Source organism: Helicoverpa zea, chromosome 7, assembly GCF_022581195.2.
Source record: "Helicoverpa zea isolate HzStark_Cry1AcR chromosome 7, ilHelZeax1.1, whole genome shotgun sequence".
Classification (NCBI taxonomy): Eukaryota; Metazoa; Arthropoda; class Insecta; order Lepidoptera; family Noctuidae; genus Helicoverpa; species Helicoverpa zea.
Window position 1 is genome coordinate 9946246 of NC_061458.1, and position 23603 is coordinate 9969848.

A 23603-nucleotide genomic window follows, 5' to 3' on the forward strand; every position below is an offset into this window, starting at 1 on the left:
CGCGCCCCTCACAATAAAAGGACCCCATGTTCGGGAACAACGCGACGAACAAAAGGGAGGGTGTTATCCCCTAGCCGTCCCTGTCGCACTCGTGAGCTTATGAAAGCTTTCTGTCTGTTCGATCTCCTCGGTTCGCATGGTGCCCTGGTACATTCCCGCGCTACAAACGCCACTGTCGCTAGCCGCTTTCTCCTTCTCGTGAATTTTTTAGTTATCGTGCGTCGAGAAAGGGCGGCAAAATGTTATGGTAGTTTATCTCGTTTTATCGCTTACCTACAAGTATTCGAAGTTACTTGCAATATTATGAAGAATAAAATTAAGAGATTTTTTAATTATTCTAGAAGATTTTTGTAGACTTTTCTTAACTAGGTAGCTTGTTTTTTTAGTTTATTTTCATATTTTCTTCATTGCAGTATGTCGAGGCGTGCGTCTGTCACCGCAGACGCAGACTACGGGCTCTACTCTCCCGCCAACCACATCGATGTCGCCGGTTCCTCTCACTATCCTGCAAGAGCCGCCAACCCAGCCGTCACCACCGGTCTGCGCCGATGCTACTGATGTCAACAACCCGCTCGGCAGACTCCGCAGTGCCATGAGGAACTCTGCTTACACGCAAATGAATGCGTACTTCGATGCCTTCATTATATTCTATACGGATGAACACTTGGTAAGATAACCTGTTATAAAATAATTGCCAGAACATTCTTGGAGAAGTAAACAAATAGTTTTTTATACATAAGTCTTAAAAACATTTATGAAACCCAAAAAAATAAATAAGATTGAATCTGGCTTTCGATGGTAGTCCCACTTATTTTAGCTCCCTTGTGCAATTTTATAACTAACGAGTCATTTAAATATTCAATTTATGACTTTTTCTTCACAACTGTACCTGCGTAAAAACCTATTCATTAAATTTTCACTTCAAACGAATTCCTTTGCAAACGTAAAAATTTTTCTTGAGCATTGCATTTTATGTCCAGAGCGAAGATCCTCTAAAGCCGGAGCGTCGATTAGAATACATCAGCGGTTGGGACGGAGCCGGCACGGGGGCGGTTCTAGCTGACGGCGGCTCTGCAATCTGGGTACCCTCAGGAGAAGTGCGGCGGGCACGGTCCATACTCACGTGCGCTTGGCTTATCATCGATGCTGACGACCCGAGCCAGCCCACCATTCCTGAATGGATATCGGTGAGGAACCAATACCAGACAAATCTACTAATGCTCAAGTTCACCGACATCCCTAAAACAACTCCTACGTTTTTCCTAAAACAACTGTTTAAAAATTGCATGTACAAATTCGTAGTGAACAGTTTTTGTTTTAAGAAAACTGACGTTTATTTTTTCAATGCACTTGGGCGTAAATGGTGGATTGTATCAGTACGGTACAGTACTGATCTTTTATAATTGTATTTTCTTCGTAGGAACGGCTAGCTCGCACCGGCCGCGTAGGAGGAGACGCTCGCCTTACTTCTGTCGGCGAGTGGCAAGCTCTCTCCACAGCACTGCAACGAGAGGGACTGCAGCTTGTGCACATACCCACACTATTGGACCAGCTGTGGACTGAAGAACCCGATCCTGATCGCAGGAGGCCTGACTTCCCGAAAACCGTTGCCAAGAACTATGAAATCGAATTTGCTGGTGACTACTACCATCATATATCGAGTCATTTTAGAACTGCATACTGAAATTGATTTAGTAAAGACATATAAATTATGTTTGTATTTTGGTCTTCACTGTCCTTATTTTTCAGGCGTAACTTGGCGTGACAAGGTAGCATTAGTTCGGAACGAATTGCGCGCTGTTGGAGCTGATGCCATGGTTGTGACCGCTCTGGACGAGGTAGCCTGGCTGTTAAACGTGAGGGGAAGGGACCTGCCATATGCCAGGCTACTGACAGCATTCGTCGTGATCAGCTTACGAGAAGTGAAGGTTTTCGTGCCACCGGGAAAGCTCTCGTTACCTGTCCGGGACACGCTGGCCGTTTACAACTGTTTTAATAATAATTGTACAAGGTAATTTGCTATAATTATTTAAAAATATTCATAAGATTTGCAATTTACCACTACAACATTATGTACCTAGTATGTAGGTAAATAACATTCGGCATACGCGGGTTGGCCACTTTTTGTGAAAATTTGTTGTTACTCAAAATAAAGAGTTATTTTGAAGAAAAATAAAACCACTTAGTGATTTGCCGATTCTACAGGGTCAGCGAATATACCAGCATCTACTCCGAGTTACGCCGAACAGCTGACTCCAAGATCCTCATCCCTGCAGCCGGCACGTTCCAGCGGGGAGCATCGGCAGCCATCGCTCAGAGCATTCCCCCAGCCAAACGAATGTTCCTACTGTCCCCCATCATATACTTGAAGGCACAGAAGAATGAGGCCGAAGTCAATGGCATGAAGAAAGCACATATACGGGATGCGATTGCAATGTGCACTTTACTCAGCTACCTAGAGGTATTACGGACAATTTTTATTCCGTAGCTCAACGTCTTTCCATATTGTACTTATCATGTAATTTCTACCGAAAATATATACGACCATATTAATAGGGTTGCTTTACTTCCAGAGTAAATCAGCACTTAGCGAAATATCGGTGGAGAAGACGGTGGATTTAACCCGCGATACGCAGGCGGGGTACGTTGGACCATCCATGAAGACGCGCGTGGCGTACGGAGCGAACGCCGCCGACCCTGACTACCGCGCCACTAATATGTCCAACAAACTTATCTTCAAAAATGCTACGCTCGTTATTCAATCTGGAGGACAGTATGATGGTAAGAAATATTGTTAATCGAAGTTCAATCAATACTAATACTGCAGAATGGATACGAATTGCATCATCATAATCATCTATACATCTGTCTATTGTACCCACAATCCTTAAGATTGAGAGGGACTTAGCTAAATATATTTTAAGATCTTGCTACTTGCAATGCAATCTATGCAATCTTATTAGAGCACAATAGAATTGCTCGATCTACCATCAGCTATAAGAACACGTATAATGATTGACATAACTTCCACAGAAGGTACAACGGTAGTAACCCGCACAGTGCACTACGGATCGTCAACACGAGCTGAACGCAGTGCATACACCACAGTGTTACGGTCGCTAGCTGCACTAGCAGGGTTGAGGGTACCGGCTGCTGTCCCCGCGGCTCATGTGGACCCTGTAGCAAGGGCCCCGCTGTGGGCTGCCAAGCAAGATTATCCGCATCCTACAGGTTATGGGGTGGGAGCTGCGCTTAATCGTAAAGAAGGTAAGGAAAAAGAGTTTGGTTTACGCACTTTTCTCTCCCGATGTTTTCCGTAAGTTGTTGAGTAATTTGAATAACATTTTCATCTGTTCTGCAGATCCAGTTGTTATTGACTACAGACAAGACACAAATCTACATACATTGCGAGAAGGATACTTCATTACTGCCGGTATGATTCCTTATAAAATTTTCGAGCTTGTTCATTAAAAGCTTGTCTCACTTATTCAAAACCTTATCTTCAACAGAACCCGGCTGGTATGATCCGGGTAAATTCGGAGTGCGGTTGGGAAATATTCTAGAAGTGGTGCCTAAGCCTAATGGTTTCTTAGGATTTAACGAGGCCACTTTAATACCTTATGAGCCAAAGTTGATCGACAAGAGTATGCTCACTGAATACGAGGTAAGGCGCACCATTTGTAGACTTAATTTCCATTACATTGTAAACAACTACCTAAATGTAATTTACTTCACTTAATTCTCAATGTTTACCTTCAGAATTCTTCACAACGTGGAAATAAGTTTCGTCCGACTAAAATATACCATGCATTCAATATCCAACACATAATATTGAAAATTATCGGGATTCCAATAAATAGACCAATAGATAAAACTTTTTTGTTTCCTCTAGATCCAATGGTTGAACTGGTACAACGATCGAATAAGGAAAGAAGTAGGACCCGAGCTGAAATCCCGCGGCCTCACAGATGTCTATTACTGGATGATGAACAACACCATACCCATTGAACTGCCTTCTAAAGCAAAGAAGCTGGTCAGCAACTCTGCTGACCAATGCCGCATGGATCTGGCAACTGCTCTCCTTGTACTAGTCACAACAATGATGCAGGCCGTTGCGTAAAAAGTTTTTATAAGCCGAACAATATAGTAATTTCATCTATGGCAACACTGATAAGTTTTCTATTTCAAATCATATTTATTACTTTATAAATGAACTAAAAGTATTTTAGAAATTTGTTACATATCGTAGAGTAGATAGCAATTTCTAGATATTTATATAGTAGTTATTAATTGTTACATAGAGTGCCTTTGTAAGTACGAATGTCATATCCAAAATGGTGCCTTTTCCTAACGCAATGTTTTAGCAATATTGTTGTGTATGTGAATGTTGTTAATTTGCTCTTATTGTGAAAGTGTTTAGGTATTATGTGGCATTTATATGTGATGTTTATAGCAATAATAATATATTGTTATCAGGTAGTCATGTGTTTATTTCAGAATTCGTGAAGTTCTAACGGAACAATATTATATGGTTTAAAAATGTTAAGATATGAAATATTTAAGTTGAAGTTGGCATCTATTTATATTTTTTGTTGAATACCTATGTATTAATTTGTACAAATAAAAATGTGGTCTATGAAGTTACATACTTAGTCTTAAACATTATTTCTGAATTCTATGAAGAATTTAACGAAATAAATCAAGCACCGAGTGCCTTATTGAAATGTAGTCTGTAAAAATGCTTCGATATAAAATGTGTAGGATATTTTAAGTAATCATGTAAATAAGTTTCATTTTAAAATTAATGTTATAAACTATAGTCACTTGTTGTGTTGTCTGTCGTAACGACAAAAAAATATATCTTAGAAATCACAATTTATATAATGTAAACTTTTATTTATCGTTTGCACTGTAAGACTTTAAAGTATCACAAATTAATAAATATTATTATTCGTAACGGTAAGTAGTTATTTGTTAATAAATATATTTGTGTGTCCTAAGTATTATTTAGGTGACATATAATAAACATGCAAAATACTGGCCAATTATTTCATTACGATCATAACATGGCAATACTCTTGACGTTGCCATATATAACAAGCGCCAGTGTTGCCATTAGGTATTATTTATATTATTACGTAGAAGTGTATGAAGTACAATGTACGTATAGTCTTGCTTCACTGCCAATTATGCATATCATTTAATCGGGCAACATATAAATAAAACTTATGATGAATTTAATAAACTTTTTATTCACATTGGTCCGTGTTAGTTGAATCACACATACATAAGACTGCGCTTACATACTAGATGACGTTCATTGCACATTTATTTCTAACATTGCAGTAGCCGGGACTTTACTATCAACATTTAGATCAAGGCAAAATTTGGCTTCGCTAGTCACATCCGAAACGAAGGAAATCAAGTTGATGGAACATTCAAGTTATTAACATTATAACATGTACAAGTACATGCCCTTTATTATACAGATTGCATTCTACTACACATTAAATGCAGTAAGAATCACAAATGTTCATCTTTACGCTATTTCATTCATGTTGATACTTTTAAGCAAAAAGGATGGTGTCATTAATAGTGTGACTACAAACTGTATACGCACAATAGGAAAATTTATAATCATTTATACCAACACTCATTCAGTCTATTATATAATTAAATTCAGTCTGAGTTTAAATACACAAAGATTAATATTCATTGGTACAAATAAGAACGTTTTCCCACTTCCAACCTACCCCAACATATCAATATCAACAGTTATGAGATTATATCTTTACAAACCTACTGATTCCTAGTACGTTCCTTGACACGCAACTAATCCCATTCCGATATACGTACAAAATGGCACGATTACATCACCCGACACGTATGTGCACGAAATTATAATTAGTGCAGTCAAACAATCACAAGTGAATATATTAGATTTTTTATTAATATACAAACGAAATATATTATTTACAAAGGCTCGTTTGGAGAGTCAGTTAAGTTGTCGCCTACTTTTACAAAAAAAAACCTCCAATTTTGAATTTGAAGTACATAAACTGTTATTTTGAGTAAAATAACGCATCACTTAACTATCTCGTTGTAATTTGAACCTAAGTGAAACACAAAATAGATTTTATCTTAAGACTCAAAGCCTTTACAAAAAATAAATACTTTATATTGCAAATAATAATAATTATAGATTTTATTTCATCATTGTCATTAACAAACCACGTCGATAATTATTTGAAGTTATACATATATAAATATATCTATTTATATGTATAAAATTTAAGCTTCAGTCTTCAGGCTGCGATCATATTACTATACTTATATAAATATATATTATAGTGCGATAATTTATTAATTACAAGTAAATACAAGCCGGATAGTTTACCATTCAGAGATAGCGAAGATATAAAAAGCAATTTGAACCTAAAACATATAACAACACCCATCTTAATTAATACATATTATTTTTAAGAGAGATTGTTGTTTAATTTCAATATTTGATTCTCAACAGACTCGATAATAATTTTAGAATATATCATCCCCTATGAGAACTAAAATTATTTTTAGAAATCATATATTTTGACAACAGAAATCAAGCATACAAGCATTTTAAAACAGTAAGATAGTTCCGTTCGTAAAATTGTATTTATTGAAATATTAAAATAATATGATTCTCCCTTTGTCACTGGCTTGTAACAAATATAAAATTATAACATGAACAATTACAATTTACACAACATTATAATTACAAGCATCTATGAAGTTTTATCATATTTATATCACATTGCCGCCTATTAAAACGAAAAAATATACTTCCACACTGTGATGATCTAAATTAATCTAAGTGCAATGATAATGCAACAATAACATTAATAAGTTAAAACAAATTGTTTTTTTCCTAACGCTTACACAAATCTAGGTGACTCTTGTTATACAAAAGTTGATAAAGGCATGATTATGCTAACGAAACATGACTACCCGTCGGTACCACGGAGTAGATAACGAATGGATCGAAAATACGATTGTTCGAAAGAGTTACGCGTCCCTGGAATACAGAAGGCTCCAGAAGGAACATGGATGGGTTGTGTGTTATGAACGTGTTTTAAAATAAGACAATAAAAGTAAATAAGTGATGCCTATTTACCATTTTACCACACCCGAATTTTTTTATTAATAGTTATTTAAAAAAAACCTTACAGATTTTTGTAAATTAATTAGTATTAAAATATACAAGTGACTGTAAGATCACTTCATTTGCTACCTACTCCGTGGTCGAACCGACAAGAAATAACTATGACAATTTACAATCTCTATGTACTATGTACTACTACTCTATGTATTACTACTCCGAATAATACTTAGCTCTGAACATATATGATATGATATATGATCTGTACTAAAAGCGGTATAAATGCACTACTAGTGAACGCAAGCCGTGGTGGAAGAAAGTGAACGTATATGGTGTGAACTGTAGTCCTATGTAGTTCATCTCCTCAAGTCTACTACCTCAACTGGTGCTGATTCGTCCACCTTTATATGTGTTACCGTCTAGAAACAAAATGAATTTGAATATTAAGACCCGTTTTTTTTACATGGATGACAAAGACATTGTTATTACTACACGTATAATTACTTAACACATATAATAACTATCGTAACTGCATTACGTGGCAATTTTTTTTTCTTTTTTTATTTACTTAAGAAATTATTCATTTTCACTGGGTTTCATTAATATATTAGGTTTCTTATAATAATGTTTTAACTTTATTGTTTTGTTTTATACCTATTTTATTTGCCGTTAATTGGTACTTAATCGAAGTATAGAATTAAGTGCTTCAGTATCATTTTTTTATGATTTTTTTAAGCATGAAACGAAACGTGTATTCAAGAAGGACAGACCCTATTCAATGTTTGAATATTAGTTGTACTTACATGAAACAGTGGGGGATCATCAGGATGTGGATGGAACCCTGTCTGTCTACAATTGGTGATGAACTGCATTCCGTAGTCTGGCGTCAAGGCGAAGTAACCAGTCCTGAAAATTAACGACAGTATAACATATCTTTACAACTTTCATTTTTAACTAGTTCAATAAAAGTGTACGAAACTTTAGGCTGTAATTCAATATTGCGTACGAAATAGTATTAGCGACCAACAGGTGTCTAAACTAATATTATAAAGAGGTTTTTTTTTGTTTGTTATTACTCTTAAGGTCTCTGCACACAGCGGGCGCGGCGCGGCGGGACGGGACGGCGACGCGACGCGACGATCTAGTACATTGTGTCGCGTCGTCGTCCCGTCCCGCCGCGCCACGCCCTCTGTGTGCAGAGGCCTCTAAAGCAGTGGTTCTTAACCTTTTTGACATGAGGGACCACTTTGACTAAAGTTTGTCTTGCCGGGGACCACCTCATCGGTTTACCTAAATTAGAACTCATTTCTTTATTATTTATGCAAAAAAAAAACTGAATTTTTGGGTCAGGTCTACTCAAAGCTATCGGCATAAAGCATATCGGCAGATGTGTAGGTAAGCAAATGCAAATAAAGAAAAACTTGCCTATGTAGTTTCCAAATGCGCGAGCGAAGCGAGCGCGAAATTTTTATCGGACTTAAACCAAATATTACGTAAAATGTAGCCCAAACGTACTTAACTTTTCGTTTGTTGACAAATGCAAAAATAAGGACAAATAGTTTCTGAATACGCGAGCGAAGCGAGCGCGAAATTTTAATTATTTTTTAAGACTCAAAACCAAAATTACAAATTACTAGGTACGATACACCCGATATACGTCCATGCGAAAACCCCCGCTCGCAGTTATAAGTCGATAAAAATTAAGTTAGATAACGTATAGCAACGTCGCGAAGCTAAGCTTCGCGGACCACTTGGAATGCCTCCAGGGACCACCAGTGGTCCGCGGACCACCGGTTAAGAACCACTGCTCTAAAGCAATAAAACTGAAGCTACACAACCAAACACGTTCCAAAATTATCCCCGAGACGCGGATTAAACCGCGAAAAGCAGATAGTCTTCAAAACTCATATTTAAATACAATTATGATAGAGATTATTTCAATTCTAAAGGTACGAGTTCGCAGCCGACCGCAGGCGACAACTGCAGACGACGTGTCGCAACGACACTACTGGTTTCTATGTATTTCTATGAAATTCCCAGTGTCGTTGCGACACGTCGTCTGCAGTTGTCGCCTGCGGTCGGCTGCGAACCTTTAATCTAAAGTCTACGAACAAAATAGATGACATTGGAACATTACAACTCACTCGTTATATTTGGGCGCGCAGACGATAGCAATAGCTTCGGGCATCATCAGCTGGTACGAACATTGTGTGTGCAGGTCCACCGACGACAAGAACGCCGTCTGAGTTGGATGCGTCTGAAATAATACAAAAATAATATCTATACTTATATTATAAAGAGCTAAAATTTGTATGTAGGGGATAACCTTTGGAACCGCTGGTCGGATATCCAAAATGTTCCCGAATGCCATAGGCTATATTTTAACTCGGTACGGACAGTAGTTCCCACGGGACGCGGGTGAGACCGCGAGAAAATGGCTAGTATAAAAATATTTCTACTGCACCATTTGCAACCATTTCTGAATTGCTGTAGTACCTATACATATAGTCAAGTAGATAGAATTTGTGTAAGAAAATGCTCTGAATAAGAATGGCCCAAAAACATATTAATGAAAATTTTCAATTATTAGTCATTGGTATGATAAGCTTGTCTATCATAACCCTGACAGCCCACTCAAAATATCACAATAGTTGTTACAAAGATAGATAAACTACAATACATTGATAAAACAAGTTAAATTTGCAAATGACATTGGAAGTAAATGTGCCGAGTGACTCACAATATCTTGCAAAACAGTCTGCAGGCCGTGATAAAATTGCTATTAATTACGATAAAATGTTATAGACAAAACTTGAATACCAAGAAATCCTATGCAGGAGTATCCTGTATTTCCTTTCAATATTTTATGTAGTTTCGCTGGATGTCACGAAATTAGCGAACCATTAAAAAATGTTGCAATTACTAGGCACGGTTATTAGTCGTTCCATCGAGCTATGAGAGTGAAGGAATAGATAGAGAGCACATTTGTGTCTGCGCAAGTACTCGAGCTTTATAATATGTCCTGTAGTTGGCTGATCTCCTTAAATGAGAACAGCAACGGCCTAGATGCAATTATTATTATTTATTATAAACTAGCGACCCGTCCCAGCTCTGAACGGGATAACAGTATTTTCCCACTATTTAATGAATGTCATTATACATATATATCAACCTTCTTTTTGAAACGTTCTATCTGATTAAAAAAACCGACATTTATTACCGATTACAAACATATAGGGATATAGGGACATAAAAAGGGACTTTGTTTTATACTATGTAGTGATGATGCGAAACTGAAATTCTTGAATAAGGCAAGTTTAAAGTATCTCACATGAATCCAGCCCAAAGTGATGAGGTTATGCTGATCCTGGTAGTGGAAGATCTCCTCCTCGTTGTTAGTGCTGCACGAGTCGGGAGTACCCGTCTGCTTGGGCACTATCACGTGAGTAATCTTCAGCTGGTCGCGCTCCTGCAATGGAAGTTGTGACGTCACTTGTCATGTTTGCTACCAACTATTTTAATAGATTTTTGTTGAGTAAAAAAGTTGATTATTTTTGCTTTGGATCCGTCCATTTATAACGACATGTTTTATTTTTTGCATTTTTAACCCCTCCTCAAATTTGGATTTATAAGTGTAGGTTAGGCTCTGATAAACATGAAATCATATGAAATACAGCCTATTTCACGATTCAGTTGCTATGCCAGCATTTGAAGGTAGCAGCATTTAGGCTGAGGATCCCAAATAAGTTTAATAGGCATGATGACTGGGTTCCAAAACAGTGATTTTAATTAGTCCGCATTTTAGACTGGCTAAAAATGTTAGACATATTTTTGTCCCAAGGCGGGAGTCAAGAAACTCAAGGAGCAAGGAGTCCGGTGCCCAAAACATCTAGTCTTAAGGGGAAGCACGGCTGGACAAAGACAGACGTCGAGTAGAGAATCTTCATGTGTGAAAAAAAATACTTATTAAGATATAACACAGCAAAGATTGAGAGTGGGGACTCGTGACGTAACACAAAATGTTATAGTGCTATATCTTCGTTGTTTTTTGTGAGTGAGAGAAAATAAAAAAAAAACTTATCTAAAAGATGGACTTATTACTTTATTTTCAATCATCATGGATATTGCATAGCAGCGAAGTTTCAATATATAATATGGGTACGTACGAGTATCCCGGCGAGTATGCCGCAGGTCTCGATGTTGCGCGCGGTGTTGGCGGCGGCGAGGCGCAGGAAGCGCGGCAGCAGCGCGCCCGGCACCAGCACGCCGCGCAGCCGCGACCCGCCCAGCAGCGCCACGCCGCCCGCGCTGATCACACACGTCACACGTTACTATCGTCACCAATATTCTGCCCTACTAAGCGCAAAAGCCGTGGTGGCCTAGCGGGTAAAGAACCGACCTCTCAAGTATGAGTGCATGTATGTACTGTATGTTTGTATGTACTTTCTAAGTTTACCTTGGGCACCAATGACTGTGTTTCGTATGGCACGTTAAACTGTAGGTCCATGCTGCCATTGAACATCCTTGGCAGTTGTTACGGGTAGTCAGAAGTAACTCGGACACCAGTCCTAACCAAGGGGTATTGGGTTGTCCAGGTAAGTGGGTCGAGGAGGTCAGATAGGGCAGTCGCTTCCTGTAAAACACTGGTACCCAGCTGCATCTGGTTAGTCTGGAAGCTGACCCCAACATAGTTGGGAAAGGCTCGGAAGAAGAAGAAGAATTGTCTACAAAGTACGAGTAATATTTACGTTTGCGGCCTCGAGGGTGGTATGAGCGGCGGCACTGGCTGGTAATGGTGTGAGGGCGCTCGCGGCGGCTCGTTCGCAAAGTCATCCGGGTACAGCACCCCATCCATCGCTGGCGCCGATGGAGACACAGCCCACTGATCCTAAACAAAAAATACTGTGTCAAACGACCTTCGAACTTACAGAAACCCTTCATAGTTAAACTCAAATGATTTAATTCCAAATAGTCTTTTGCAGGCTCTTATGAAAAGTCACAACAGTTGAGCGTTCCAACAAGTCAGATACTTTTTTTAAAAAAAACACAGATCATAAGAATAACACGTCTATCTAGTACCCTTTTTACTACTCTCACATAATCTTAGTACATTGATCTTATAGGAAAAACCTTCCTTCAAAGTGTATTACAGACCCAGCGGGTTTAGCCGTGACATTGTTAGTCAGCCATTCTGATTCTTACTTCATGTTTGTGGATTTGCAAACAAGATAGATCTGTTTGTAAATTATAAACTGTTAGAAAGTGATTGAATCCATCCTTCTCTCAATTATTTTCGAGCTAGACTTACAGATTTCAATGTAATCTCTCACTTTTGTTTTTAGTTTATTTTGATGCAATTCAATGCTCAACTTTGTATTTATTGTCTTTGTTTGTTACAAAGTTATACATTTATATTTTCTAATTTGTCTTCTATTCTAAACAAATAACAATAAGTAGTAGCATAACTTACAGCATGCAGAAGATGTGGTTTTCCGGTGTGTGCATCCTTCTTATTCTCATCAGCTTGAAGCCGCTCAGCCAACTTTGCATCTTCCCTCTCTTGCTTTTTCCTTTCTTCTTCAGCAGCAGCTCGCCTCTTTTCCTATCAAAGTCATAATAAATAAATGAAGAAAATAGCATGTTAAGCGACACTTAAAATTCAGATTAAGGACCATGTCTAGCACATTACATGATACATTTTTAGTAAGTAAAACCATAAAACTCATACATACCCCTTCCACGTAAGCAACATGTTCTTTAGCATATTGGTCAAGTAACTTTTGTTTCAATTTTTCTGCTTTAGGCATCACCTCCTTCAACTTGGTTTGGTTAACCGCTTTAACAGATGGGGGGACTGATGCATACTCGGGGTGTTTCCGAATCTTCTCCAAAAACAATGTCATGAATTTTATGTACAAAATGTAAGCATTTTCCAAGCTGCCCTCTGCCAAGTACACATTCGCCATCCTAACCATCTCCAAACCTGATCTATAATATCTGGAATTAATAAAATAATGTTGATTTCACTTCATCACATTTTGCACTTTCTTAATACTATAATGTATTGATTTGTTTTAACCAACTTAAAATTTTGCCTTTAAGGACAATGACAGACACTGTTTAATATGGTTCAAAGGCAAAAGAAAAATTCTCCCAACACAACTATTCTTGCAAGCAAGACTTGTAACAAACATATCCCTGCTTTACAAAAGAACAAGGTTCTACTAGTGGGGCGATAAAAGGATTTTGTCATCCTTCCATTTATCATGCAGATAATGCATCAATTAATTCAACCCAGTTTTTTTAATTTAAATGCAGCTACCGAAATTAAAACACTATCGTACTAAATGAGTCATAGTGCGACTCAAAGTAAAATAGGTACAGAGTCTGTATAGTTACCTCCTTGGTGGAACATTTGGATCAACATCTACTACGGCACCATAGTTAGCTAACTGTTTGACCCTTGCCGTAGGTTCTAAAGAAGCCAAATCGACTGGTTTCGAGCGTTTTTCTTCTGCTTGCATTGTATTGCTATCACTTTATTGACTTGTTTATAAAATTGTAGTTGCTTCATGCAAACTAGAGCCGATTGAAAATATGATGTACCCAAACTAAATATTTAGTATAGGAAATAGAGGATGTATAAATCCCAATCAGCAATACACGAGTAATTTCGGACGTTTCTTCGATTATATTTCTTGAAATCTCACTCAAAACTCTGTTTATTACAAAACCAACCCAGCTCTTGAAATGTGTGCTGTCAAAATTTTAAAGATTGTCATTGACATTTGTCGCAGTCAGTTTGACATTTCTAAAGCACGTTCCGATCGAGACCGATCGAGATCTAAAATCGTAGATTTTTAAAGCAGGTTTTTTTATCCGACTAATTAATTATCCATTGACATAGATATTGGTAGGTATAAATTATTGGTATTTTTTATTTTCATTCCTAATATGGATAAAAGCGGAGGCTAGAGCTTCAGCAATACGTGCTGATTTGAGATATCAAGCGTTAGTTTATATAAAACCATGAAATGAAATGAAATGAAAATATTTATTCGCCGAGATATGGTTTACACAAAAGGTGGTAAAAACAAAAAAAGTCACAACATATCTCGCCTTCAGTAGGCATGCGAAAATTATAACATAAATCATGCTTAAAACTATAACGCTTATATATAAAAGCTAATTTCTATAATTAATGTATTCTTCTATTGTGTAGAAGCACCCTTCAATAAGCCAAGCTTTTAACTTCTTTTTAAATTTTACTTTAGGTAGCTCTCTAATTTCTCTAGGAATTTTATTATATATGTTAATTACCATCATTCGACTATTTTTCTTATGTAAGGTACTTCTACATCTTTCCATTCTTAATTTAGTAGGATCTCTCTGCCTAAATTTACAATCATCACTAACTTTGGGATAAAGGTGAGGATGGTTTCTAACAAACATACCTATCTCAGCTATATATAAGGATATTAGAGTCATTACACGTAGTTTTTTGAAAAGAGGTCTACAAGATTCGAGCGGGCCAACACCGCAAATAGCACGAATACACTTTTTTTGTACAACAAAAACTTTGTTTATGTCTGTAGAGTTACCCCAGAGAACCAAACCATACCTTAGAATAGATTGAACATATCCATAATATGCGGTAAGGGCAGTGTGAGAATCAGCGCATTGTCTTAGTTTCTTCAGGGCATATACAAATCTATTAAGTTTTTTACAGACAGTATCAATATGCAATTTCCAATTACAGTTTTGGTCCAGAATTAATCCTAAAAATTTAGCACTGCATTTTTTTGTTAACTGATCACCATTGAACTCTAAATTGATTTTTTGTGTCACTTGCTTATAATTAGAAAATTGTATGAAATTCGTTTTTGACAGATTTATTTGTAAATTATTAGCATTTAGCCAATCAAAAATCTTATGTAAAGTAGTAAGTACTGTTTCAGTGTGATTATCTTTCCCATCATCTGGTATAACAATTGAAATGTCGTCTGCAAACAGTACGCATTTATGTTGGGTAACATTAGGTATATCGTTAATATACAACAGAAACAGGAGAGGCCCTAAAATGCTACCTTGGGGAACTCCTGCTATATTTACCTTGAATTTAGATTTGTAAGTGGTCAAGACGAAATTTTTATTCATATTTATAATTTCTACGCACTGCTTTCTATTATTTAAGTAACTTCGAAGCCATTCCAGAGCTGGACCCCGAATTCCATATTGTTCACATTTTGTCAGCAGTTTCTCATGGTTTACAAGATCAAACGCTTTGCTCATGTCTAGGAAAACTACAGTGACTGTTCGTTTATTATCTATATTCTCAGTAATAGATCTAACTAATGAGTATGCTGCCAATGTAGTTGATTTTCCTTTCTGAAACCCGTTTTGTTCCTCATTGATTACATTAAATTTATTGAAAAAATCATTTAATCTGCGATGCATAACTTTTTCAAAGATTTTAGACAATATGGGAATTAAGGTGACGGGTCTATAATTATTTATATCCAATTGACATCCTTTCTTAAAAAGAGGTTTCACTATTGATATCTTAAGTTTTTCTGGGAAGACACCATTTGCGAAGGAAAGGTTGATTAGATAGGCTAATACCGGTGATATTATCGCTGCTGAAGCTTTTATTATAATTGTGCTTATTTCATCATAACCTACAGATTTTTTATTGTTTAATGAATTTATTACTCTTAAGATTTCGTCCGCAGTACAGGGTTTTAAAAAGAAGCTATGATCATTTTTTATTATTGAATTTGAATCACTTTTGTTTCCAGGATTTGTTTCTATGGGCTTGAGTATTTTAGATACAGAAACAAAAAAATCATTGTATTAGCGATATCACTAGGGTTAGTTATTGTTGAATTTGTGTCAGTAGTAATTTTTTCTATTTGTTTATTATAATTAAGAGAGTCTACTTTGTTTTTTACAATATTCCATGTAGCTTTATTTTTATTTTTTGATCTAGATACATATTTATAATTTGTAAGTTTTTGAGATAAGATCATGGATTTTTTAAATATTTTACAGTATTTTTTATATGTTGTTTTTATATTGTTGTTATTTTTTTGCTGACATTGCATTTTCAGTTCTCTCTTTCTTTTAGATGATATTCTAATGCCTTTAGTGATCCATTTAGGGGATGTTACGTTAGCTTGTGTTTTAATTTTTTTCAGAGGAAAACATAAATTATAGAAAAGTGTAAATATGTCGTGAAAATTGTTAAATGCTGTATTTGCGTCGGTTTTACAATATATATCACTCCACGATAGAGATCCAATTGCTTGTTTAAATTTTGTAATGTTTTCACTTGAATAATCTCTAACCATAGTATACCAGAAATCTAAACTAGGTTTTTGCTCTTGTATTGGAAATGTTAATTTTTGGCAAGTATTATGATCTGATAGGAAAAGTTCATGGGTAGTGCCTACCGCGTTATCAATATTACTCAGGATATGGTCAATGCACGAATTTTGTCGTGTTGGCTGATTAATATGTAATTGATACCCATAATTAGACATTAAATCTTTAAGTTTTGAGGAGTCTGGACTGTTTTTTAATGTGTCTATATTAAAATCACCACTTATAATTATTTTCTTTTTATCTTTCAGTTGAAGCTTATGTAGTAAATTTTCAAATTTATCAAAGAAAACGACTGTGTTTGACTTTGGTATTCTATACAAACATATAACAATGCATTGAAAGGCTGGAATCTCTATCCCACAACATTCGAATACCTTTTCACAGCAAAGTTCCTTCAAATAATTAATGTTTTTAAAGTCCAATGATTTATGTGTCAAGATACATACACCACCTCTCTTGGCTCCCAATCGTGAAAATGAAGCAGCTAAATTATATTTTTTAAATGTTAAATTTGACTCATCACCAGACATGACATAAAATGTTAGGAAAATGTGTAGCATGCTGTGCACGCGGCGCATTTTAGCTGAGTTTTGTTTGACATCGTGGGTGTACGTTTTCCCTTGGTTTTCCCTGGGGCCCGATTCTCCTAATTTTACTTAAGCGACATACGATTCACGTTCGACTCGATTCGACTGAGATCCAATCCCGACTCGAATACGATTGAAGCGTATGTGGCATTCCGCTATTTTTTCTTTGAAATAAACGTTTTTATCCTTTTCTCTCATTCAATAATGAATCATTTTGTCTGCAGATGATTTACGATTGCAAAGTGATTGTACAGCAAACTACCGTATAGACCAAAATCACCAAAATAGCAGACCAATCGCACACCGATCAAATGTCAATCGAATACGATTGGTCTTTTATGGTTAAAACTGCTATTACGATCATATTGCGATTCGATTTTTATTCGATTTTGACATTATTAACTTAGGAGAATCGGGCCCCAGAAGTATACGAATATGACCCACGGCGCGGGCGCAAGGAGAGGCTTCGCACGTGCCACTGGAATCCATTGACACGGGCTAAAGGCGATAAGTGAGCTGTACATAGTCGTGGGTTATATTCGTGTACTCCAGTGGAAACGTAGACCTGCGACGACAGCGTTGAGCTATGTAACCGCTTATCGAGCAAGCCACGCATGCATCAATGACGTCAATTCATTTCATGCGTAGCCTCTCCGTGGGTTGCAGTGGATACAACCACAACTTTTTGTTCCAAAGCGTAGCCGCGCCTTTAATCGAGGCTCGGATGCAGGACCTACACCCGCCATCCCTGTTCACGCTATAGGTACGCTAGCTAGCGATATTCCTAAGAGCAAACACTTTCAATTAGCCCTACCAGGGGCCCGATTCTCCTAAGTTAATAAAGTCAAAATCGAATAGAAATCGAATCGAAATATGATCGCAATAGCAGTTTTAACCATATCGAGCATTCTGCTACTAATATAAGACCAATCGTATTCCAACGACATTCGATTGGTTTGCGATTGGTCTGCTATTTTGGTGATTTTGGTCTATACGGTAGTTTTCTATACAATCATATTGCAATAGTTAATCATTTGCAGACAAAATGATTCATTATTGAATGACAGAAAAGGATAAAAACGTTTATTTCAAAGAAAAAATAGCGGAATGCCACATACCTACGTTTCAATCGTAATCGAGTCGGGATTGGATCGCAGTCGAACGTGAATCGTATGTTGCTTAAGTAAAATTAGGAAAATAAAAACAAAAAATAAAAACTTTCTAATTTATTTTATTTTATAAATGTCAAAATTCTGTAAAGCAATTCCTTTTTTTTCCCGCCTTAAGCGTGCGTTCAAAAGTTACATCCTACATCGTTATGGCGGGCTGCGGGACTTCCCCGTTTTACTTACTTCATCTTCAACTCAGCGGGGAATCCTTCATCGATATCGCGATTTATGTGTACGTTGTTGTACTTTACATTGGATATTAAACCACGGAGTTAGTAGCAGCATAAGGGGGGGGGGGGCGGGAGAGGGCGGTCCGCCCCTGGTACCACGTCTCGGGGGGTGCCATCTCGGTCGACACATATCTGCACGACCAGGATGGCACGGGCAGAAGGGACAAGCCACTGAGGGTGCCATTCTAATCTGCAAAGCCTAGGTTCACTACCAGTCACTGCATGCTATTCAAATTTTAAACAAAACTACAACAGTGCATGTGCAAGACGTCGAGGCGGCACTGAGAGGGATGCCAGTCCGGCTGTGCACTGTTTATTTACGCGCTTTATATAAATGTGCATTAAATGAAAGGAAAATAGATTATCCCAGCGGCGCTGAGAAAAGAAAAAGTTAACAGAAAAGGGAAGAGGTTATAAAAAAAAGTGCCATATGTCGGGGCCCCGTATAAAAAATTGTTGGGCCCCGACAAAGCACGCCACGCCACTGCTATGCCCTCACATAAACGCAAACACAAAGGACACGCAACTATCACTCATAAACATTCATAAAATTGGGTTATTTACGACATTACAACGACATAAAGCAGCGCATATTAGCTGTTACCCGTCTACTGTAGACGACAGACGACGTATTTACGTATTTTATGTCAACCTCCTGAAATATTGCAATTACAAATTCAACACCTTGTATGTAGAGGTACATACGTGTATTTGGTACCTTTTGTATACCTGCTAAGCTCAGGTGGGCACAGTTAATCAAAAAGTTAATTTTGTTAATCGTTGAAGCGTTAAATTTTCAAAAAAGGACCGCAAGTTAAAGTTAACTTCTTCTTGACTAGTCAATGGCAGATAAACTTTGAATACCTACCCAATGTTTCGCCACGTACATAGCATTGTCATCAGTGGCCACTTCAGTGGCGTTCTAAAGTTCTTGAATAGTGCACCTTCTAAACTTACATGACACATATTTATAAAAGCAAAAGTTTGTTAGTTTTCATTCCTTCCTTCTTCAAGCTGAACGGATTTTGATGAAACTTGGCAGTAATGTACAAAGCCCCAACAGAATAACATTTAGGCTTTTTTTTAAGTAGTTCTGTCAGGAAGCGGGTGAAACTAGAGGTGTAAACTAGTATTCTAACAAATATAACACAGACATACAGCCAGTTTCTTCATCAGAAGTAAAAGCAAAAGTGATGTCATAAAGTAAAAGTAACGGTCAAATTCGTTTTTTTAAGGCTAAAGTAACAGCTAAACTAGTAGAAAAAACGAATTTGACCATTACTGTTACTTTATGACATTACTTTGGCTTTTACTTTTGATGAAGAAACTGGCTGTTAGCAGACTTTCTTACACTCAATCCATACATAAAGAACTATCTGTCAGGCACCATCTTGGCACTTGCGCTCGCACTTCGCATGAAGTCCATTTCCCGAAAGAAGTCCCACAGACGCAGCCCTAGTGTCTATAGTGTATGCGATAGCTCAGTATAAATATATTTTCCGCGGGACTTCTTTCGTGAAATATACTTTTCATCCCACCATCACGGAAAGAGTAGTTTTACCTTTCATATCTGAGCGCAAAAGCCGTTTTTATCCTCTAGAGCGGCAAAGTGATTTGAATTTAGAACATCGTGTGCAATACTCCATTTGTGACAATCTTGATAAGACTTTTCAAACAAATACATATTAAACAAATAAAATACTGCTTAAAATCATTATTCAATTATAAAAGTAATTTTTATTATTGTTTTTACATAGATTTTTAACCTAGTTTCATTTTTAAACTGAGTTTTTGCATAAATAAATTTTAATAGGTACGGTAGACTGCACATCAGTGGTAACTGTCATGCACCTTAACTCAATAGTAATAAGTACGATTTTCCTATAAAACTGTTACCACTGACCTGAAGTTGACTGTACATCTGTTTAATTTGCCATGTGTGACGTGCGCGCCATTTTCTTTTTTTGAGTTTAGAAATTTCCTCGATGAGGTGGGATGAAAAGTTACGTGTTGCACTCGAGTGCAAAGATTTTTCACCTTGTGCTCTTTTGATTCCCTCGCTATCGCTCAGGATTCTAATTATTGAAACACGAGCGTAGCGAATCCTTCGCTTGCTCGGTCATCAAAATTGAGCCCGCGGTTAAAAAGCAACTTTGCACTCTTGTATAACAAATAACTATTATAACATACATCGACTGTGACGTAGCTCACGATGCGGAATGACGAAAACTACTAATTTAACGGAAGTATCTACAATTAAACAGAAGTTATATAACAAGAGCGTTAACGATTTTTGGAGTTAACCTAAAAAGCACCTTCCGCACCTTCCGTTAAGCAGTTTTTTAACATCGTTAATAAAAGATTAACGGATTAACGTGTTACCTTGCCTTTGCTGCTAAAATTGCCGCGAAAAATAAAATAAAACTTTTCTTTCTGTGATGTATCTTCTAAAATAACAATCTACATATTGATAACTTAATAACTTATGTTAAACATAAACATGTCGGAGACTGTCAATAGTACGGACACTAAACGTCACGCAAGCGCGCCCTCTGGTGGTGTTTCCGGTGAAACAACATTTTGGCGCGCTTGGCGGAGTCGTGGTGGTCAGCGTGGCGTCCGCGGAGCTCAGTCATGGTTCAGTCTCGGTCGAGGCTTCGTCGAGTCTTCGTGGAGTTGTCGCGTTACTGCCTTTCGTTACGTGTAGTGTACCTGGTGTTATTGCCTAGCGTTGTAGTACCTAAACTTATTGTAACGGTTCTTCTAACCTAACAGACAGACATGTGTTGCTGGGGAGTTTGTTCCGCCACTTCTCCCCAGCCAAAACACATAGGAAGTGGCGAAGGGCGGGCGTTTTGGGGGCTGTCTTTTGTTCTGACTATATAATTTGAATAAACGTTTGAGTTTTTAGTTTGTTTGAGTTTTGAGTTTCTTTGAGTTATCTCTTTGCTTGATTACCCTAACTGATGTCGGACGATAGTGCCATCCTGATGACGCCTCCGACAAACAAATGTATACATATTTACAGAACACTTAAAATGACTTATGTATACATAGTTTAATTTTAACTTAAATTTAAATCCTGACGGGCACTACTAGGGGGTATCAGGCTGCTCGGGTATCCGGCTGAGGAGTTCAGATAGGCAGTCGCCCACGGTTGTTTAGTTTAGAAAAGTTAGACGGATGATTGAAGTAGGTAAGTACCTACTTAATAGTAAGACAAACCCTTATTAATATTATTATTTATTCAATATATAAACATACATATTTTAACTTCAAAGAACTTTGCAAAACAGAGAGCTACAAATATAATAGCAGAAAATCGCAGGACACCATACACATATTGCTAAACAGTACGTTAATAGTCGACACACATCTCGCTGAAATTTGTAACAAGTTAAGAAAGTTGGATAGATAGATGGGAAGTACTTATAAATCCAGAAACAAGGTCTATGCTTCAAAGCGTGTATCCAAATGGGACGACATGAAACTTCAATTGGCCATGCCTCCTTCTCCGCCTTTTGAACCAATTCTCGAAGACATACAAAGAATGATGGACCTTTGACTTTATTAGATTTAACTTTTTTTTTTATAACCTTTTTTGGTTTAACTATCTTCTTTTCCTTCTTTTCCTTCTTTTCCGGCTTTTCCTTTTTTTCCTTCTTTTCCTTCTTTTCCTGCTTTTCCGGCTTTTCCGGCTTTTCCTTCTTTTCTTTTGCTTGTTTGAGCTTAGGAAGCTTAGGAAGAGAAACTTTGGATTTGGATACCTGTTTAGATGGTGACACTGGTTTAGATGGTGGAACATATCTTAATGGTCTGCGTTTATAGGCACGCCTTAGAGCGTCCTCATTAGTGCATGGTTTCGGTCCACATCTATTTGCTGGATTATTGTAACATTTCCCACGATTTGGAGACTTAAAAAGTCCAGGTGCTGCTGGGTAATTTTTGGCAGGAGCAATACGTTCTGATCGATTACGTCCAAAATTTTGGCCAGGATAGCGCATTAATACCTTATTAAAGTCTGGATATTGTGGTCGTACTCCATCACCAGCAATGCGTCCGTGTCTCGGTGCGTTACGCTGTAACAATCCAGGAGGTGGGGCTACAGGGGCATTCATTTTGACGGGGGACACCTCTCCTGGCGAACATTCACACGAGTTGCGTTGTAAAACATCTCGTGTTATTGGTGGTGAACGAGTTTGGGTAGGGTTTAGTTTGTCTTGCGAAATTTTTTCAATTAGTTTTTGTGACTTATTGGACTTTGGTGTATTTTTGGGATTTTTAAGCTTCTGCGGTTCTTGTGGCTCTGATGCATTTTGTTGGCTTTGGGGATCAGCCAGCTCTGTTAGATCCGACGGAGCTGGCTGGTTTTCCATATTTTGTTGGATTGGTGGGTTTTGTATTTCGGACCGTTGTATTATTATATTTCGTCTACAAAGTCGTTTTGTAATCAAATCGATGTTATTATATGAATAATTAGATGCATTTAACTTCGAATACCGTCGCCGATTAGACGAACCAGTACAAGCACCAGAAACTAAATTAGATTTTAGAAAATTCTCTGGATGCGCCAGAGAGACTACTAATTCTTGTGCTTTTCCGAATTTTTTCACTGAACAAGAACAATTGCCTGGAATTATTCGAATTGGTATATCAGGTTGCTGTACTTTAGTATCTCTCAAACTCTTACGCGACGAATGTGGCAAGGGGCTAGTCAAAAGAGGCTCTCTAGATTGCTGGGATTTAAAATTATGTGGTATTTGACTTGAAAGATGATCGGGAATCTGTCCCGTTTGAGGTCCTTGAAACTGTTTTGAACCCGAAAGAGAACTAATTAGTTTCATTGAATTTTTAGGATGCAAACTAGCAGTACCCTGTAATTTCTGAGATTCTTTAGTGACTCTGCGAGAAGTGCTCGGAGACATAGAGTCTTTCAAATGCTGTTGTGGTACTGTAAGTCTGTCAACATTAGGAGATGCTTGAGAATCTAAATAATTGGAATTTTCAAAGTTAGGCGCTAAGTTTGTTTTACTAGAGATTGGTTGAGGTTTGTTTAATTTATCGGTTTCAGTTTTCTTTGAATGCTCTGATG

The 23603-nt window shown here is 37.4% G+C and overlaps 2 protein-coding genes across 2 annotated transcripts in view; one reads left to right on the forward strand and one right to left on the reverse strand.

Moving 5' to 3' along the window:
• LOC124631852 (xaa-Pro aminopeptidase 1) overlaps positions 1 to 5241 on the forward strand; it is a 37493-nt gene extending 32252 nt beyond the window's left edge. Inside the window, exons 2-11 of the mRNA XM_047166481.1 lie at positions 414 to 667; positions 981 to 1187; positions 1421 to 1637; positions 1750 to 2011; positions 2206 to 2461; positions 2574 to 2781; positions 3034 to 3267; positions 3362 to 3433; positions 3510 to 3664; positions 3893 to 5241. Of these exons, the coding sequence (XP_047022437.1) occupies positions 414 to 667; positions 981 to 1187; positions 1421 to 1637; positions 1750 to 2011; positions 2206 to 2461; positions 2574 to 2781; positions 3034 to 3267; positions 3362 to 3433; positions 3510 to 3664; positions 3893 to 4120 (2093 nt within the window). The 3' untranslated portion in view covers positions 4121 to 5241. The remainder of the gene's footprint in view (positions 1 to 413; positions 668 to 980; positions 1188 to 1420; positions 1638 to 1749; positions 2012 to 2205; positions 2462 to 2573; positions 2782 to 3033; positions 3268 to 3361; positions 3434 to 3509; positions 3665 to 3892) is intronic.
• Positions 5233 to 13904, reverse strand: LOC124631853 (STAM-binding protein-like A). Its single transcript, XM_047166482.1, has 9 exons — positions 13541 to 13904; positions 12874 to 13138; positions 12612 to 12743; positions 11890 to 12029; positions 11308 to 11449; positions 10473 to 10610; positions 9286 to 9398; positions 7945 to 8047; positions 5233 to 7560 (listed from the first exon to the last, which is right to left on the reverse strand). The coding sequence occupies exons 1-9, from the start codon at positions 13663 to 13665 to the stop codon at positions 7498 to 7500; spliced, it is 1221 nt and encodes a 406-aa protein (XP_047022438.1). The 5' UTR covers positions 13666 to 13904; the 3' UTR covers positions 5233 to 7497.
• Between the last annotated feature and the right edge of the window lie 9699 nt (positions 13905 to 23603).